Here is a 20,657-nt window from a genome sequence, read left to right as displayed (position 1 = left end):
AGTGAGAGGGAGGGGATAGTGAAATAGAGAGGAGGAAAAACACAAGGAGGGGGGAAAATATAAGAGAAGAACACAGGAAACCGGAGGGAAAAGAGGGGAGGGGAGAGATATCATATTGTTCATTTCTCCCTCTCAGTCTGCCATCCCGGTTGCGGGGCTTATTGCTCGGTGCGTCTTGGAGAGAAGAGAGAGAGAGAGAGAGAGAGAGAGAGGAGGGGGGGTTGGACAGAGCGAAAGAGGGCGGAATGCCCCTTTACAAGCGTCGCATCTGACTAAAACAGCGGAGAAGCTCGTAAATCTGAAATTGGACAGAGAGGAAGACAGTGGTTTCTGCAACGCCAAGGTAGGGAGATATTCCCTTTGTTGCTCCTGTGGCCAGCATGCATTCGGCTCTGTGAGACCTGCGATGTGTGCGTTATTCGCATCATATCTCCTTTGATCCTGCATCCCGCACTGGGCTCTGCTGAATATGCCCTAAATCTAGCAGCATGTGTCTGTTTTCTATAAATATTTAATGTATATTATTTGTGCATCCCCCTGGCTCTTCCATATTGCTTTCTGCCATCGGTAGGTATATGTTTCGAGCATATAGTGGGATGCATGTTGAGAGGAGGCAGTCTATAAGGCTATGTAGGCTGCACAAGCCGACAGAACAGATAACAGCCTGGTGTCTGTATTACAAGTGTATCAGTGGCAGCTTTCCTCACTGACGGTGATGATTTAACTTTTTTTTTTTTTCACGCAAATGCTATTAGATATAAGACGAACAGACAGGGGGGGTGCGCGCACGAGCACGCAGAAAGCACACCGAAGACAGGTTGACGTGCGTAAGACGTGCGTAATTCCCCCCCTCCACCCACACCACCACCACCATCACCACCCCACCCCACTCCCCCGTACCATCAAAGGCACAGTTGCTCTGGCTTCCCACCACAGAGAACCGTATGAGCGCAAATGGGCAAAATAAATAAATAAAAAAAAAAACAACCACTGAGACACACTGACTCACCGACTCTGACATAGCGGTAGGTGAAAAATGAAGTGAGGGCGGCCCGTTGTCTGTGTGTGTGTGTGTGTGTGTGTGTGTGTGAGATTACACTCCCTGTCTGTAAATAGGTCCCACTCTGCAGCTCCACTGGCTGTGCAAGAGACAGGAAGAGTAGCACCAGTATCCCAGGGTTCCTGGCTGGCCACTTGCTCTCTATTTCCTGTCTCATGTTATAGATAATTTAGACACTTGCAGCTCCAATGGGCCCAGGGTGGTGAAAAGCTGCGAAAGCCTGAACAGCAACCTTTGATATGTGTGAATGTGGGATAGAAATAGGTGGAGATAAAAGGAGACAGTTTCTGCTCGGATGTGAGCGGGTGTTTGATTGCATGTTTATAGAGATATATGGTCTTAAACAGATATTAAGGCCCACTCTCTTCCACCTCAGGTTATTTATTTGCTGAAAGGGTGTCCAGTAGCTATTATAGGACACGCTAAATTGGAACAACCTCGAGGCTGAGGCTCAGCAAAGCTATTACCTCTAGTCAATAGACATTAATATCCCCACGCTCAATCTTGGCCTCGTATGGCGCCGTCTCTGTCCCCACCGTAACACAGTACCGCTCCACTGGAATAACCAAAAAGATGAGTTGTAGTAGCCCTATCTGTTTACCCCTGCGCATCAATCCGTCACAGCCGAATGAGCAGAGAGGAGCGATGATAGCATTGTCTCAGGCAGACATCGCCGTGGCCTCGAAAGGAAGTGATGCAAAACAGAAAAGGAGGATATGCCAGCGCCAGTGGAGCGAGGTCACGACCTCTATGAATCAGGGATAGTCCTTGCGAATGGCGGATGATGTAAGGGTACACGAGTACATCGATTTGAGGTGGTACACAACATGATACGGCCCAGCAGGGTACAGCAGAGCAGACAGCATCAAAGTCTGGAACAGAGGGGAGCAGGTCACAGGGCTAAGTCACCAGTCTGTGGAGTAGAGCCGACTGGAAATGACACGTTTTTAAAGGGAATACTGTTCCTGTGAAAACTGTCATGACAGCGCAGACATGGGAAGTGTGAAATTCGCTTAAACACTTTAGCAAATTTGCAGACTTTAAAACAAAAAACAACAAAAGCATTCAGGGCAAGGATGAGAGGCTCAATTAAAGATGACTTCCAGGTACAGATGAAAACAAAAGAAAGAGCGTGGCAGCAGATACGAGGACTTGAAAGCAGGTTGAATGAGATCCGCCTGAAACATCCTATTAGGTATATCCAATGGATTAGTCTCCTTTGTCTACAGAAGCATTATGTTCTCACACAAAAAAAAGGGTCTGACTGTTCTCAGTTAAATTTTGCAATCATGAAGGTGTTCAGTTTCTCCCCATAAAAATACTTAGACATTTTAGCAATACACATTAATTCCTATTAGTCCAAGATAATAAAGAGACGGGGGGGGGGGGGGGGGGGGGGGGGGTGAGTAGGAGGAGAATGAAAGAGGTTTTCATGGAAACCATCAGGATATGGTCTGGAACCTCCCTGCTTGTTAGCTTAACTCTAAGATTAAATTCAGAAAAAATCTCAAGGTTATACTGCTACTGCTGTTTCCACTGCTACAACTTATAATTTTGAGACAGGTGCATTTGAACAAAAAAAAAAAACTGTGAACAGACTCACATATGATGTATTTTATTCAACAGAAAGACAAATATATAATTTGACTGTAAGATGAAATGCCAGATGATGATATGGGGTTGCAACAGATCACAGCTTTGCGGTAAGCATTTGAATGTCTTCTTCTACTTCTCATTCAGCAGACAGCAGCGTTTCAAATGCCTTATCACTGTAATTCCCAAACCCAGCTGAGGTGTGTGATTCATCCCTCAGAGACAGATTCCACATACAGATTTCAGGTGTCAGTCGCGCTCTCTAACATGATCTTTGTTACTGAAAAACCGGCCCCCTGGGTTTTATCAAATTCACATTCGCCCTCCTCGAGGATTTTTGTTTGTTGGAGGTTATTTTCCGTGGAATTTCCGAGCCAGGGAGCAAACCACTGGAATTCTTGTGTGAGGAGTTCTGAGCCAAAAAATAAGAAATCCAATACAACTACTCAAAAAGGAGTGAGGGAGAGCATTCAATATTAGATAAATATTTATTGGTGTATGCCCTGGCAATAAGAAATAGGAGTACTGTGTCGAGTCGTGTTTTTTTTTGCTCACAGTCTGGATGTGCTTGCTCACTCTAATTTGTATTGGATTTGCTGGATTTTTCCCCCCCTCTGCTCTCCATGTACCTGAGGCCGGCTCCAAATCTGCCCATTCTGTGCAAATACAAGAATGATCCCTTCATTATAAGGGGATACAAACATAAATGCCTCATCTGGTTTATCACCTATAAGCTAGATTGAGGATGTAACGGCTGGACAGAGCCATTAAAAATAAGACACTTAGCTGATGCTCTTATCCTAAGTGATGAACAAGAGGGGCAAGCCAGGGGCTCGGCCTTGCTCAAGGACAAACGTGTGGGGTTGAACTTGCAGCCTCTTCCTGACCAGTCTCCCCTTGAATTTCGGTTTATATCCAGTTGGTGCCTCGTCCTTGTTTCTCATGCATGCAACTGGCCGTTTTCTTCCAGATTTAGCTCATGATCTCAGTGGCCAGCTTCTTTCATAATTGAGCACAGACTTCCTCCTTTTTTTCCCCCCTGTCCTTTCTCTTGTATGACTGGACAGGACCTGCGTTTACTGATTCTCCTTCCTCCTCCGTTGTGTGATTAGACTGTGACCTTGCATGCCGTCCTGTCTCATCCGGCCAATCGGACAGTGACCTTACTGGTCGACTGGTCTGTGTTGTGGCGTATCCGTTGCCTGAGAGTATTGATCCCAGGCAAAACAACAGTCAATGGAGCATCTGTGGGAGGTTTAGTGTTGCTCTCTACAGTAGGAATGTGCGTTTCTGGGCATGGCGCTATCTGAGCGGAACGATTCGTCAACATGTTTCTGAAGGCATATTTATCTGTGAATAACCAGCCTCTGTAAATATTTTGCTTGTAGTAAATTGCATCCTCAAACCCTTGATTACCATTGTTGCTGTGTCACCCTCGCCGCCAGCTTCCTATGTTTTTTTTTTCCTGCCCTTCTCTGCTCCAATTTTTTCTCCCTCCCTCTTTATCTGTCTCGCCTCCAATTTAATGTCAGCATCTCTCTTATCCCTCCCTCTCTGTCTCCCTCTTCCTCTGTCTCTTGCTACACAATCGTTCTTTCTGTCCGTCTGTCTCCTCCATTCCCCTCTTTGCCTCTCCCTCCTTTCTGATGCTCTCTCTGGCATTTTAGGCGGCCAGTTTTGTGCCAGACAGCCATTCTTCAGATTGAGATATCCTGGGTTTTAAAGTCACTCAGACAGATTTACTATCTTAATGGCAGAGAGTGAAAGGAGGGGGGCAAGAGCGGGGTAGTGTAGGATGTTGGGTCTGGATGGCGTTTTGATTCACTAATTTCGGATTCATTTCTGCAATAGGCTGTGCTGTGATGGACAGATAAATAGACTCTGCATTATCTGACTTCCCTTTAGACTGACACAGTATCCTAACGTGACAATCAGCTTCTCAAAAGAGACAGAGGGTGAAGGAGAGAGAAAAAGTGTTCTGTCTTCAAGAGACAGAAAACTGAAAAGGGAGTGGAAGCATTCCTTGTTTCGGATCTTGTTCGGAGTGAAATATGTCTTTGCCTAATGTGGTGATTGATTGATGGCTGGGAGACAGATGGACACATAAGGAGCACTTTGCTAGGGAGGTGCCAGTCAATGCACAAAGACTGACACTGACGTTTCACAGAACAACATACATCAAATGATCAATAGTCCTTCCCCTTGTCTGACCAGGCGCCTCGCTTGAGAAATAGGTTCGCTGCTTCACAAGGACAAAACATCTCAGTGGAAAAGTGAGCTGACCTCTCACCATGAACATTGTTTTGCCATTGATTTATTTTCCAACCAGACCAGGGCTTGTGCAAGACTTTTGGCAGGACATATTCAATTCCAGCATTTTTGTAATGGGCCGGTATTATTAGACACAACTTTGCATACATTCTCCTCAGTCAGAGTCCCTGGAGCCTCACAGACTGTGAGAAATTGGAGTTTGGGCATTGACCTGCTTTTATTTAGACAGAATGAGTTCAAAAATAAAGACAGTATGCTAAAGAAGTCTACTTTCTCTTGGATGAAAGGACATGGAGCGCACGCATAAGGCAGTCAGACTTAACACAGCTAATTATACCTCAGTCTGATGTTTTATGAGATTTTGAAGCCCTGCAGACTTTTGTGTTTATTGGTGTTTTTGCTGTTGTTGTTTGTGTCTGCTGCACCTGTCTTTGTGTATCTTATTGACTGATAGATTTCTTTTTTCAGGTGATGTTGGAAAACTTCAAGAAGAGTCCATGCTGATGTTTTGGAGAGAACACAGACACCGATGCGTTCCACCATTTCCTGCTGGAGCTAGATGACTACGAGCTCAACTCTGCTCCCAACTTGTAGTGAAGAAGAAAAAAAAAGCCACTTGTCTGCAGGCTCCTGTTTCTGGTCTTGGAAACATTAGGAAAATAACAAGCTAAAGGTTATGCATGCACTGCAGGCATAACTGCATTTCTCTGCCAGACCTATTTGCAGAGGAAAACTTTACATGTAGAGTGTCTCCGCTCCTGCTTGCAAATTCGTCATGGCCCAGAACATCGAGAGTCAAGCTCAATAAAGGTAAAACACACAAACCGTGCCTTTATGACATTATTAAAGCTAATGAAATGCTTTAATTTGGAGTTTTCCTTAAGTACAATGGATCTGGGCTGCAAAATGAGAAGCTAAGTCTAAGGTCGCTGCTGGTTCTTTCAGCCAAGAGACTTGTTCGTGCTGTTCTGATCTTGGCATTTGCGGATTTTCTTACACATTAAAAAAAACAGTCACAAACAGTGAGTCCTCCTCACTCTCACACAGTGTTTGTGGTTCCTTCAGTATATTTATGTTTTAGACATTCAACACAAGAGAGCTCAAAATTATCTAAATTGCTCTGTAATTACAGTGAGGACTGTTTTGCTTTGAAATGTTACATAAAGTTTCAGGATGATCGACCCGTCGGTCGGTTTTAGACTCCAAAATCATCACTGTGTCCTCACTGACAGTGGGCTTCTGTGCAATTCAGTATGCACCATGTGGAGTGAATCCTGAATCATCTGGCATCATTCAAAGTAAGAAGACTGACATTTAAGCAATAGAAAGTAAAAATGCTGTTTTTACTATGCAGCCTGCCTATTTATACATTCTGGAAATAAATTATTAATTCAGTATGATTGTTTTAGGAGGATTCTTTTTTGGGACGCCATAAAGTACGCAGTAATAGTAGTTTTTAATCGTACGCCGTACGCCCCTGTGTTAATTTTAGAGCATAATAAAAGTGATACTTTTGATGTTGTTGAATTGGGATTAAGAGATTACTCATAGAACCGAACCCACAAAGAATCAACACCCAACTCTGCACAACTGAGCAACGGCGCACAGCTTTCAGCTACTTTTAAATTCACTTCAATTCAGAATAATTTATTTGTACCTCGAGGGCTAATTTAAGGCTCATTAACTCATTGGTTTGATTCTTCTGGCTACACAAAGACTATATGGCATTTTTATTTGCCCAAGAGCCTTCTGCTGCCACCCCTGTACACACACCCTGCCTGAAGCAATGCCCTGTTATTCAACATAATCCACAGACAGCTTCTTTTACCAGGAAGTATTTTTCACCAAATGTTTAAAAAAAAGTAAAAATTATCAACAGGAAGGTTTGTGGTAGTGAGATAATAATTTGAGTGAACTGAACCTTAACTGTAATTTTTTATTTTTTTATTTTTTTTTTAACCAATCTCAGCAAACATCTGACAGACTCTCTCACACGTCAGGATTTTAGATGTGCTGGCAACGAGATCAAATGTTCTCACATCTTCTTTGATGCCAGTTGCCCAGTATCACTCTCCACAGTGTATGCTAAAGCGATATTATGTAGCACTGGAGCCAATGATCTATCAGGGACACGCTGATGGTTTTGGCATCAGCGTTCACACTTAATGGGTAAGGTGACTAATCTGCCAGAAACCCGATTTGTACACTTTTATGTCCTTCCACTTACGTTGCCAGTTTCTCTCCCTTTATCTCTTTCAGGGAAAGTGAGAGAGATGGGTGTCGCTCAGTCATACATGGGCACGCCAGTCTGGTCTCTGTGATCCAGACCAAGACACCCCGCAGAGCCCCCTTGTGTTCCTCCTTGATCGCCGCTGCCCCCTTTGCCTCCTCCTTCTCATTTCACACCTTGTAAAAGGTGGACGGGCCAACGCTCCACTTACCCGAGCGCCGTCCGATTGGTGAGGGCGGCGAGGGCTGCGCTGTCATCGGCTGACTGCAGGTGAGAGTGCGATGCGGATTGGAGGATGTCGGGGGACTGGGATGAAGACTTGTGTAAGAAGGCGCTGGTGTTGGTGGAGGAGCTGTGCTTCAACTCCCCAAGAGGTTACAGCCAGAGCAAACGCTGCCAGGAGTTCAGCTACCTGCTGAGAGGCCCCAACAGACAGCTGGACACAGGTAAGCAACACACCTGGAGCGTCTCATGAATCATTTTGACGATGATTCATGATGATGACGTGACTCTTTTCCAAAACATCATGAGACTAAAAGAAGCTTTTATTACGTTTGCTCCCAGATGATTCAACCCGCACTGAAACCTGTCGTATCAAACCGACGGTTGTCCCGCATTAAACTTTAAAAGTGGTTTACAAAAGTTGGTGGTTTCCTCCTTCACACAGAACAAAGGCCGTGGTCAGTTTGATTCACGTCAGTTTGAATGTAGTCCAGTAATGGAAATCTTTGTGTCAAAAAAAAATCTCCTGCTGAATAAACCGCTCTGCTCTGTGTTCGCGTGTTCAACAAGTTCCAAACAACAACAAGTGATTTTGTCAAAACATTGATAGACAGCTGAAACTAAAGTTGGCTTTGATTTGCAGTTCAGTGTATTCAGGCGGACCACAGCTGCTGTACTCTGTGGGAGAGGAAACCATGAACTTAGCAGGCACCTTTCAAGCCAGAAGGGGGCGAGTCTTTGATACTAAAAAGATTTGGGGGATTGCTGTGAGGAACTGATCAGTATCACTGAAGATTTTGAGGACCCCACGCTTGTCTGAATCAGGCTTTTACTGAAATGTTTGTCACGGAAATGATCAAATCGAAAGCTCGCGCAGAAAATGTCCGGTGTTCCCACAGCCCTTTGTGGACACGCACGGAAACATGGCGCACTGTGTGTTTGATTTTAAGGTATGAGAGGAGTGCCCATGTTTAAAGATAGTTAGAAGTACTGTGCACTCAGAACAACAAACCATGAAATATTCATCTGCTAGATTGAAATGGCTACGGTACAAGTCCATCCCATTTCTTTTACGAGCCCCAAAAGAGCCTCAGCGATTGTTATCTCGGAGCTGGATTACAAACTATTTTTTTCTTTTAACCAAACCGAGTAGGTGCATCATGCTGCACCGTGGAGTGTATTGTGTGCAGAGTATTGTGTGTGGGTTCTCATTGAAGCATTTGGAAGTGCAGTGTGCTGTTATGCAGATTAGCATGGATATCTGTGGCTCAGTGTAGATTAGCTTGGATTGGCTGCGTGCTGCCTCTGGAGATTTGGACGGCTCTGTGAAGAAATGTCACGCCATGGTTTTAGGCGTTGGCCCCCTCGCTTACCAGCTGTGATTTTTCGGTGTTTGCTGACGGAAGTCTCCGAGCCCTCCGAGGGCCGCGACCGCCGAAAGCTGTCAGTGAATAGCTTGTGTAAGCAGCGGAGATGTGTTTGATGTGGAGCAATGTGCGACTCCCAGCGGGCTTGCATCAGTCGCTGATTGACAGGGAGTCTCGGTCCCTCTTCACGGTGCACTTCAGAGGCCTCCAACACTCCCACCTACCCGCCCGCTGACTTGCTTTTTACGCTTTGTGGATTAGCGATGGATCTTTGGCAGGATCAGAGCTCGGGAAGGCACAGCGACTGCCCTAAAGAGAGACAAATGGAGGAGAGTACTTTGGCCTCCAACAGTCCCTGTGCATGTTTGATCACAGCCGCTTCTTATCAGCGTACCCTGATCTGCCAGCCACACAGAACCTACTCCTCTGCCTCCTCGCTTTGTTTTTCCCCCTACAGATCAATACATTAACCTTTCCCTTCCTTAAACCCCTCCCCTCTTTAGGTTTCGCTCTAAATCATTGTCAACTCTTTCACACATGCCGTGGTAGTTGCATCGACTTGATCAATCCTGCTCCTATGAGGAAACGAAATGGGGGAATGAACCCAGTCAGCTTATATGTCTGTTCCAACACGTGGACCAATCTGTTTTCAGCCCTCTCCCTCTGTCTGTCCTGACCCTGCTGGCCATTCTGTGGTTTGGATCGTTTTTTCCTTCTCTCCATTTCCCTTCATCACTGCTGTCCTTTTTTTTCTACCTTGTCCTACCTTCCTTTGCCCTCTTTTCCTCTCCCTTCCTCCATCGCTTTTCCCTCCTCCCTTCCCCCTGATCTTCACCGTCATGGACTGTCTTACTCTCTCTTCCTCTCTTTTTCCATCCCTCGTTCCTCACTTCCCACCCCTGCCGTGTTCTCCACCGCGACAGATCGATGTCCCCTCACTTCACCCATCCCCCACCTTGCCGTACCCCCCTCCCCGAATCATATCTTTTGAACAAGTGCTGATTAATGACATACACAGACTAATGAATAATTCACACAGGAGAGAGCGAGGAAGCAGAGGCAGAGTAGGGGAGAAGGGGGGAGACGAAGAGAAGGTAGGGGTGGCGAACAAAGAGACAGTCGATGAGGAGAGGGATAAAGTGCGAGTGTGCAGAAGCAGACAGCATGGGAGAAGAGATGACAGCGAGGAATGAGGGGTGTGTGAGGGGATTATATAGAGGAGAGTGTGAAAGAGAAAGAGAGGGCGAGCGGGTGGAAACAGAAGTGAACCGAATTCCAGAAGATGTACCCCAGGGCTGGAAGATTGGCTGCTGTTGTCTTGTTTTCACTCATTTGCTCTCAGTCGTGTTGTCAGCCTGTTACAGATACACTTTCATTCTCTTTTGTGTGATTTAAGAGTGTTTATGCCCATAAAGACCATTCTGAATTAGAATAAGTTGAAGGAAAAAGGTTTAAAGAAAAAGAGGCCTCTGTGTGGGGGCTGCACAAGCGTTTGGTGGGGGGTCCAGGGAACATTATCCTCTGTTGGTAAGAAAGGGATTTACTACACAAAGGTGAAGGCTGTCCTGCCCACAGACAGGAAGGATTGTTCATTCCTGGCCCCCTGGTCAGCACAAGATGGCGACGGGGAAAAATCCCTGTTAGACGCTGCAAGGTGGGGAAGTGTATGAAAATCTGCACACTGTATCGTAATGAGTCTTCGTGGTCTACTTACAAACCATGAATATTCATGTTCAGGGCTTTGGCCCTATAGTTCACTGAGGGCTCTGATTGGTCCTTTTGTCAAGACAGTTATCAGGCCCATAAAAAACACTTCAAATGGCTCCGGATAATTATAAATATTCATTGTGTATTTAGTCTGTTTATTTATAAGTACTCATAGAATATTTATAGGGTATTTACAGATTAATGAATTCATCACAAATTTACGTATCATACGTTCCGACACATGCGGCTGAGCCCTTGTAAACCATAAAGAGAACTACAAAAGTTCCCGAGCTCTGGACCTGACGTCGGCTCCCCTTCATTTCTGCTCTGTGTGACGGAGGCTGTTGCTGGAAGTGTCCAGCAGTCTGGTGCTGAAACGGCGCTTTTCTTTCATTTCGTACGTTTTTTCCTACCGGATGAGTCATACTCCACCCTCGCTAACACCCACATCCCCACCCTCAGATCCCCACCAGCCCTCACCCCCACCTCCCCACCACCCCCCCACACACACAATCGTTGAGCCGTCACAGATTAAAAAGCTCTTTACCATGAGGAAATGCGGAATGACATTGAATAGAGACATCACTGTGGGTGTTGGTGTTTTTTGTTGTTGTTGTTGTTGTTTTTTTTTTTTGTTTTTTTAAATTTTAATTGTTTGACAAACCCGCCTCCCCCACACACACCCCCCTCCCACCCCACCCGCCTGGCCTCCTCTCCTCCCCTAAGAATATCCACTCCGCCAACGTTTGCCCTCATTTTCAGCTCAGGATTCAAATGTGGGATCTGAGCTTCAGGGGCTGGTTGCATATCAATTCATGCCTACAGCGGGCTCCCTCTCCTGCTCCATGATGTGTGATTTGTGGATGCTGTGTGGTGATGCTGGTGATGGTGAGTGTGAAGGGGGTGTATGGATTGTTGATCATGCAGTGGTTTACAGTTGATTTGTTAGGCATATGTATTATGCATTAATGTGCAAATACGGACACGTACTCATTAGGTTGTTGTTTGTAGCCATGCCCGGCAGCGTGGCACTGTGGACGGCATTATAGCTCTGGTGGCTGGTCGGTCACCTGGTCCATGGATTGCAATGAAATTTTCTACAGTCGTTCATGTTTCTCAGATCATGAATCCTCCTCATTTTTTGGATCCGCTGATTTCTTCCTGTTTCCTCTCCTTACCTTCTTCCCCTGGTCCTCTGTAGAGATCTCCGTCAGTCTGCTGTCGGTCATTGTGACATTCTGCGGCATCGTCCTCCTCTCCGTCTCCCTCTTCGTCTCGTGGAAGCTCTGCTGGCTGCCATGGCGGGACAAGGAGGGTGGCGGCCTGAGCCTGACGTCGGGGTTGCTGCCCGGAAGCGCCGGCGTCGGAAGCCTGGGAGGAGCTGGGGGGTCGTCGCTCTTACCCCCGCTGCTGCAGAGGAAGGAGGGCCAGTCCTCGTCCTCGCTCTACCCCACCCTGGGCCAACAGGGCCAGCACCACCCCCACTTCTCTGACCTGGTGGGGCTGGAGAGGGGGGAGGTCGGAGGTGTGGCTGGGGGGCCTCATGAGACCCAGGAGCACTCCTACCTGGACATGGACTCCTACCCCAACAACGCCGGTGAGAGAGGCAGCTAGCACACAGACAGTAGACACTCTTAATCCCAGTCTGACTGTAGGAGTAATGTAATACTTTGGTCAAAAACTTCTCATTTGAATACACTCACAGTACTGAGTTTAATACATTTACCTACATGCAGTAAAAATAATTTATCTGTGCTGCACCAGTGTGATGAATGCTGACCATTATTGTACATATAAATGGGTTTTCTTTCAGTAGAGCTACATTCAAGGAGTAATACTTTTTCATCTCACTGGCCTACTCTCTTATCACGGATACTTATCCATACAGTCGTACAATTCAGAAAAAACGCTACGCTGTGTCTTTGAGCTGACGTTTTAATTACAACAAACGTCGCCCACTATTTCATTAAAGGATTAATTTGTTTACTCCTTAATGCTGCGTTAATCAATTTTGGCAGTACAGTGCGGCTCACAGATACACACACTGATATTTAATTGCCTTATAAAGTTGTTTAGAATAATATGTTAGCAACCAGAAGACCTTTGGGTTCATGTTTCTGGCCACCCTAGGATGTATGTAAAGCCTCTGTTCGGTTTCCGTATAGTTTTATTTTGGTCTCTGTAAACTGCTCCGAAAATTTAGCTCTTTAGCTGCGAACTGTTCGTCTTTCTTTACCAGTTGGTTTTTATCAGAGCTTGTTTGCAGAAAACAGCTGCCTGCTGCTGCTGCTGGAAACAAGGTTGATGTGAGCAGTGAAACCGAACCAAACAGTTAATGTGCCATAACAATGAGCTCAAAAGCTCGCTAAAGCTGCAGAGTTGTCTCATAATTCTGCGTGGGCATACTTCTACAAGCAGCACATAGTAATTGGATTTAATCTGATCGTGATCAGTTCATTGTTTTAAGCAATTTTTCAAGAACAACCGCCAAACATTTGACCGTTCAAGCATCTCAAATGGGAGAACTGGCTGCTTTTCTTTGTCTTGCATGATTGCAGATTTAATATTTGGGGGTTTTGGGCTGTGGTTTGATAACATCGCTCTGAGCACTGGAAAATCTTTCACTTGCATTCAGCTTCTTTTTTCATTGTTTTCTGATGTTTCATCAACCAAACAATTAATCAACAAAATAACAGACAGATTAAACAATAAACTCTTACTTGTATGTTGTATGTTAGTCGCAACCTTCACACACATCCACATAAACATATTGATTAATGTGCCTCTTGAATTCAGCATCAACCCAATAAAACAGCAATTAGAACAAGAAGCAGGTTTCACAATAAAACGACTCCTTAAACCAGTGTCAGCTCAGGTAACAGCCGTGAGTGTTGTTCTGTTGTGTTGTTTACGTTGGCTGTCAACACCGGTGCAGGTTGTTTATCATTATGCACAGTCAAATGTTTGCTGGCTGCTGCTGCAGTTGGTCGTGTGCTCTTTCACGTCTCTGGATTGCATGCCTTTCATGCTGGCTCATGTTCTGCTGTAGTAAATATGTCTGATCATTTCTTCCCTTCTCTCTGCTGTTAAATCACTGCCTGTTAAATCAATGAAATACAATCGATGAGATCAATGATGCTGACCCCGCGTTGCAAAAAGACATATCGCTGTTAGAGCCACTGCTAACGACTGACTTCAGGGCAGCGCTCACAAAGGAGATAGTTTTATCCACTTTCTTCCTCCGTCAGGAACTCTGAAGCTGAGTCAGACGTCTCCAGATGTCCCCAACTCAGAGGGTGGAGCCCATCCCCATAAAGACCTGCCCAACGCTCACTCCCAGCAGCAGGTCACCTCACGGTCAGTACCGAGCGTGGACTGGATGTGTGTGCATTTTTTGCTTTTTGTCAAGTCAAAAAGAACAAATCAGAGATGTAGGAGTGAACCTTCAGCTAGTGATCATTAAAGAAATCTCCACTGAAAAAGACATGTTTGAAAATTACATGAAGGAGGGCTCTACCTGGTAAGAGGTTGTTTTGAAACCAGTGTTTAGACGCTGCTGGCTTTAATCTTGCTTCCCTCTAATGAACACTTTTGGGGTCTGTAAAAGCAAAACACTTTGGACTTTGTTTTGAACCTCTCTATATTAGTTTAATCTTGAACAGCATCTCATTTTTTGAGGCTGACGTTCTCCTGTTTTATTTCCGAAGCACAGCCACAGACAGTAATTCTCTGAGACTCATGAGGCACATTTCACTGTTTAGAAATTAATATCTAATTTGTGTTTTTTGGTGGTTTGTACTCAAGATTTTTAATTTGAAAACAGTGTGATGTACACAGGTGTAAAGAAGACGTGAAAACTCTTATATAAATATAAACAGTGGATAAACTCATTTAGATGGTTTACCCACCAGTGCATCTCTGATTAAACAGCAGACAGCAGTAAAGCAGAATATATGAATATGCGTGTGTGTGTATGTGTGTGTGTGTGTGTTGTGCTCTCATGTGTCTGTTTAGGCCCAAGCCCATGACTCACCAGCTCTCCAGTCCTGATTTCCATGGTGAGGAGAAGGAGCAGGTAACCAGCATTGGGCAGATCAAACCGGAGCTCTACAGGCCCAAGGGCGACCAGGGCGAAGGCAAACAGGGCGACACCTGCGGCAAGATCAGCTTCCTCCTGCGCTACGCCTTCAAGTGAGTTTACACTGAAACAACCTGCTAAGTTTAAGATATAAAGTTTAGCGGTAAAGAATGAGGCCACTACACCACCACCAGGTTAGCGTGCACCAGTGTCTGTGTGGAGCCCCACTGACTTGCTGTCTGGAAAACTGCTATGATAATTATTTTCCTTTTCGACTTGGAGTTTCACTCACTTTTTAAGATTTGAACTGAAATGTTTTTTTGCAGTTTCTGTATTCCCCATTTCATTTTTTTCTGCAAACAATATCCTCAATATTAATTAACTCTCCTGTGCAATGTAGTGACCCTGTAGGTTTATTTTATGACCAACAGTTTTAATTATTTCAACAGAAAACACAGCTCTCAGTTGCAGAATTCACCCGTGTTTTCAGTTTGCCATTTGAAGCTCTAAGGATGTTAAACTCTGCGATCGGCTGCTTCTTGTCGAAATGCACCTTGGGAGTTGTAGTTAACATCAACCATGGAGTTTATATGTACATATTTTATGTACCTTATGTGAATTTTTATCAGTCAACCAGATATTTTCGAACCAACGCTGCCACCCATGGAGCCATAGCATCGTACCATACAGAGAATTTATAACTTTAAATCGAGGCTTTAACACTGTTTGTTGAATCCGGCACTGTGTGTAACTGCTACACTATAGTTTTGCATGTCTCGTGTGAATGTTGATGCGTCTGCTTTTGCACCGCTTTGATTGTAGCGGTGGGTGTGAAGTTCTTCAAACACCAAGTCAGAGGGCTGCAAGCAGGTTTGCTGCATTTCTTTATGGCACAGCACAGGCAGAGGGTGCATCTTGGGAAAATATCTTTCAGCGTGTTTATTCTCTTCAGTAGACACAGAAAGAAAACCTCAAGTAGAAAATTGCGTTTGTGGCAGTGAGCATTTGGATTTATCCTCACTCTGAAAAGCACCAGTTAACATACCGATAGCATGAGATAGCATGTGTCTCCGCTGTGGTCTTGTTTGTTTATGATAATAGCACTGAAATATTACTGTTTAACAATAAGAAAGCGGTACTATTAAATGTACATGACAAAGCCGAGTCAGAGTCTTTTATGTGCTGTGTGGCACAGATCGCCATAGTTACTTTCATTTTGCTTCTTTGACGGTTCTCTGTTGAATATTCTCTGCTGGAGAATTTGGGTCTAAGTATGTAATTGGTGGGTGCCATGCTGTGAGGACTGGGTGATGGGAGTGTGTATATGAGTGTGTGTGCTTACTGTAAGTTGGGGTTGTTGTGGGTTGCGGGGAGGGGGTGGTGTGCAGCTCGCTGTCTGCGGCTCAGCTGGCAGTCCCCCATTTCTGCCTACCCCGACATGCAGAAACATTACATCAGGCGAAAGTGCTGATGGTCAGAAAAGAAAGGGAGCGAGAGGCCGTTTCAGTCATGAATTATATATGGTGAGCCACTTTAAACAGCAGCCCCTGTCAACACATAATAACACCGGACTGTGTTATAGCCAGAGTTAAAGATACAGAGAATTAGCAAGGGAGTTGGACAGAGAGGGAGGCTAATGATGAAAACTATTCATGTGTCGCTTTCCTCCGTTTATAAAGTCACAAGATAATTTACGTCGTGCCGTAGTTGTCTGTCATTACACTGGAGGGAAACTGAGAGGAGTAGGACAGAGGGAGTGACTGAGGAATAAAGAAGAAAGGTTAGAGATGTAGCTGCAAGACGAGTGTGTGGGCATGTGTGTAGACACACACACACACAGAGGTGTGTTGGTGCCAGAGCTGTGATAAGATTGGTATGTTAATGTGTGAGACCCTGCTGTTTGAAGTGTAACAGTCAGAACAACAATGTCAATCTTCCTCAGATCCTCTGGGAAAAGCATTTCTATTGACAATCCCATTAAAAGCTGAGATATTTCCACTGTGGGAATAGCAGCTAGCTTTCAGGCATTGTCTGCCAGGAATAAGGCCGTGAATTTCGCTCTCTGCTTGAGCAGTAATAGGTATACTCTGTGCATCATGCCTCGGGGATTGTGTAAAAACCTTGGTTTTGGTTCAGGCTCATGTCTTGTTCTGTAATAAGACACGTGAGCGCAGGAAACAAACAACAGATGCAGGAAAATTCATGATGATCAGGGAGAGGTGGATTTTTTTTTTTTTTTTTGTGCACAAGCTTCCTGTCGTTTCCAATTATTGTACATCTGAGCACTGCTGTGAACCACACTGGTTAATCACAGTGACTGCAGGGTCTCTACCACCAGCATGTCACAAAATCATACTGGATTAAATGATCATTAGATACATATTTGAATTGGTCAAGGTTTTCTCGTTAAAATATTTATCTGGCTGAGCTGGAAATGTAATTTCCTGCAGCAGTTTGCTCTGTGTATCATCTCACTGATTTGATGTGATTGCAGAGTGGGCATGTTTATTCGATTGCCTTAATTGGATGTGATGCAGAGGTAAACATGTGTCCCGATTGGCCACGGTTGTATTGTCAACAAGCGCGTCTTATTTGTGATTGGTGCACATGGACAGAGGACATTATGGCCGCCGGGGTCACTGCTGGCGCTCGCCCTGCTGATCCATCCTCAGCCCCAAAGTTCACGCTGCTCTCCTGAAGCAGCTAATGAAGTGCTGACACACTGGTTAACACAGGGAGACACAGTCTAACGAGGCCTGATTAAAGGCCTCCGAGCCATCTTCATCTTCATCTGGTAATTAAATACATAATAAACGGTGCGTGAGACGCAGCCATGACTGTGGATGGAGCATGTGGATGTAAAGATGTGTGTATTTGTGCTTGCACGTTTGTGTGCGTGACACAGAAAGACTTACGGCCCTGCCACAGTGATTACATGTGCATTGGTGAGTGTGTATCTAGTTGATTTGTTTCTTTAAGGGCCGTTAATTCTGCTGATAGTCTGCATCGGCTGGCAAAAAAAAAATATGGTTGTGATATTCTTGTAATTTTGTCATTTTAAAACTTGCTTTAAATTCTCTTCTAAAAGCCCAAATTAGATTTTTATTGGCCACATGAAATACACAGTACATAACTGATGAGTCTGGTTTGTCATCACTGTGGATAATTGATTAATTGAGTCATTAAGTAATTAAACATAGAAAAAAAAAAAAGAAATCCACTGGCTCTAAGTTCTAAAGTTTGAAAATCTTGATTGAATTGTAAACTGAATGTCTTTGAGTTGATTAGACAAAACAAGATATTTGAGGATCCAAGGAAACGGTTTAATTTTGTAATTGATTGAGAAAATAATTAGCAGATTGGTAAGAAAAGAAAAGGGCGATTACTTTCATTACTGATTACTTTCATTATTGATTAATCCCCTTATTTTCTTGATTAATTGTCTATGAAATGTCAAGAAACATAGTGAAAAATAGCCCAAGATAAATTCTTCATGTTGCTTGTTTTGTCTGACCAACAGTCCAGAAGCCACAGCTTCAGTTCCCTGTCACATCTGACAAATAAAAGCTGCGAACATTCACATCCGAGAGTTGGAATTTTAACACTTGTGCCTGAAAAAGGGCGTAAAGAAAAATTAATGATAAAATAGTATAAAATTGTTTCAAATGAATTTTCTGTTGATCAGTTTAGGCAGTTAATCAGGCGGTCTCTGTCCTTGTGCACTAACAGCTCTTTACACGTGACGAAGCCCAAAGTGACGACAGAATAAAGGGAGCTGTGTTAAGGATTATTAATGAGCTCAGCTTTAGCCAGACTTTCAGGATCACTTGCTGTGCATCTGTGCTTACATTTAACATTGCTGATAGTGCAACCATGATACAGCTGCAGGGATGATGTGCACACACACACACACACACACATTATTCTGGCTACTCCTTGCTCCAGAGAGCCACCCACGCCATTATGTGTGCATAAAGCCTGCTCAGGTGTTTGTGAGTGTGGGTTGACCCTGTCTGGGATCTCATGGAGTATTTGTATAATTTTTTTTTTTTTTTATGAACATGTGAAAGTCTAATAGAGTTTGCCGCATGTGTGTTTGTGTCTCAGCACGGAGCAGTTGGTGGTGAAGATCCTCAAAGCTTTGGACCTGCCAGCGAAAGACGCCAACGGCTTCTCTGACCCGTACGTGAAGATCTACCTACTGCCAGACAGGAAGAAGAAATTCCAGACCAAGGTGCCTCCCACTCCCGAAACACTCACCTGTGTCCTTCGCTGCTAAACCCTACACTCTACATTACCATGTTTTAACCATGATCAGCTCTGACTTGTTTTCCTGCTGCTCTGATGACCCAGCCTCCTCATGGGGAATCATTTCTGTTTCACTAGTGTAATCTAATCTAATCTGGGACATAATTTATTCAACATAATGTGCTTCAGACTATTACAGGGCACTGCTACTCAGTTCCTGTGTCTTATTCTGGTGTTTGAGGACAGTTGAGTCAATATTTGAGGACACTTCGGGACGTTCTGTACCAGGAAATGTACTTTTAGCCCTCAAAAAAAAAAAAAAAAAAAAAAATCTCCTCTCCTCTAATTTATTCTCTGCGGAGAAGCTCGAGACATATGAGCTCAGTGGCCTCACAAATGTGAGTTGTAGTGCTCTGTTGTATATCCATAAATATCACCAGTAGTTTTGTACAGCGTTGGAATAAAACAGGGAGAAATTCTGAGGCTGCAAAGGGTTGGAATTGACTATAGAGCCGGGCAAGTGTGAAAAATACGCTTTCAGTGACAATGAATCTGTACCAGTTTGAAATTTCTCCCTTTTGGTTTCCCCCTTTGTGTGACTGTCTCCTGTATATCACAAAAGCCCCTTCAGGCTCTGAAAAGCGTGAATGCTTCATCCATTTGCATAATACGGCTGGTCTATTATTTAGAGTGTCGATGATTGTTTAATTTCAATCACATCCTCATTAACATGGAATTTTTACACCACTCATATTTTGCTGCGCTTCTATCCCTCCAACTAATTTCAAAAGAGACACAGACATCACCTACGAGTCGATGTTAGAGCTTTCTGCTTCTGCTTTCCAAAGGCTCAGCATCTCCGTCGGCTGCTGTTCAATCGAAAAAAGCTAACAAGTAATCATCAAGTGCTAATAAGCCAAAGTGACAGACCCACTTACGCAGCCACAAAAGTTGGATTTTGAAAATCGGGAGTGTGTCACATTTTAATTATCACAGGCTTTATTGCATGACAGCATTTACATCAAATGATTTCATGGCAACTAAATCCCACCAGTAAATCAACAAACAGTAAAAAATTTGCGCTGGAGATTGATTGAGATTGAAGACAAATTTACAAATGTTGTCCGCAATGTGCTAAAATATGATGAGCAGGAAATTATAGCGGCTCACTCTCCATCCGGCCGTAGCCTCTGATTTAAAATGATCCGTTTTATTTGACTTGTTATGGAGGTGCCAGATGGAAAAGGCAGAAAACACAGCACGGAGCCACAATACAATAGTTACCTGTAGGAAATGTGCTGTAAACATTTTAAAGAAAGAACCACTTTATCTTGTACATGTCTGGGAACAAAATATAGAGTTTTAAAATTAGTTTTAGGTCTTTATTTCATTTGAACAAGTTTGATTTGATTGTTTTTTTTTCCCCACAAGAAAAAAGAAAAGATGAAATGCACTTCTCTTCCTCTGGCTGAGGAACAAGGTCAGTCACTGTGGTCGAGGTTAATTATGTTGCCCAAGGACATTTCAGTTGTTATGGAGACGCTATTAATCAAACCCCTTTGTGGCGTTCTGTCTCCTGGTCTTTGTCTTGCTGTTGAAGGAATGTAGATTAGTCAGTTTAAAATACTGATTCATGACAGTTACATGTAAGAAAGCTTTCAGCACAATGTGATTCATACTACAGGCAGATAATCACAGCTTTCATGTTCACAACAAGTCTGTTAGCCCCCCTGTGAGGGGGGAAGAAAAACCTGTGGTTCACAGGAAGTGATGTCTTTTATGTTTCCAATTTGTTTTGGATAAAACAGAGGAAGAGCTGCTTGGTTTGCAGGAGCAGAAAACAGGGGAAAAAAAAAAAAAAACACCTCTTGCCGAAACCCA

The 20,657-nt window shown here is 44.1% G+C and overlaps 1 protein-coding gene across 4 annotated transcripts in view; it reads left to right on the top strand.

Annotated features, from left to right (window-relative positions):
• Positions 1 to 107: 107 nt before the first annotated feature.
• Positions 108 to 20,657, top strand: part of syt3 (synaptotagmin III) — a 30,065-nt gene continuing 9,515 nt past the window's right edge. For 3 of the 4 annotated variants that reach the window (XM_041063203.1, XM_041063202.1, XM_041063200.1), the window contains exons 1-7: positions 108 to 343; positions 5,393 to 5,734; positions 7,184 to 7,600; positions 11,652 to 12,047; positions 13,699 to 13,807; positions 14,465 to 14,641; positions 18,636 to 18,762. In XM_041063203.1, the coding sequence (XP_040919137.1) occupies positions 7,450 to 7,600; positions 11,652 to 12,047; positions 13,699 to 13,807; positions 14,465 to 14,641; positions 18,636 to 18,762 (960 nt within the window). In that variant the 5' untranslated portion in view covers positions 108 to 343; positions 5,393 to 5,734; positions 7,184 to 7,449. Of the gene's footprint in view, positions 344 to 5,392; positions 5,735 to 6,097; positions 6,223 to 7,183; positions 7,601 to 11,651; positions 12,048 to 13,698; positions 13,808 to 14,464; positions 14,642 to 18,635; positions 18,763 to 20,657 lie in introns of those variants that run through there. The other variant, XM_041063201.1, reaches the window with a different exon arrangement.

This window comes from Toxotes jaculatrix, chromosome 18, assembly GCF_017976425.1.
Source record: "Toxotes jaculatrix isolate fToxJac2 chromosome 18, fToxJac2.pri, whole genome shotgun sequence".
Lineage (NCBI taxonomy): Eukaryota > Metazoa > Chordata > Actinopteri > Toxotidae > Toxotes > Toxotes jaculatrix.
The sequence above is the reverse complement of the archived record's forward strand: the minus strand, read 5'-3'. Positions and strand labels throughout refer to the sequence as shown.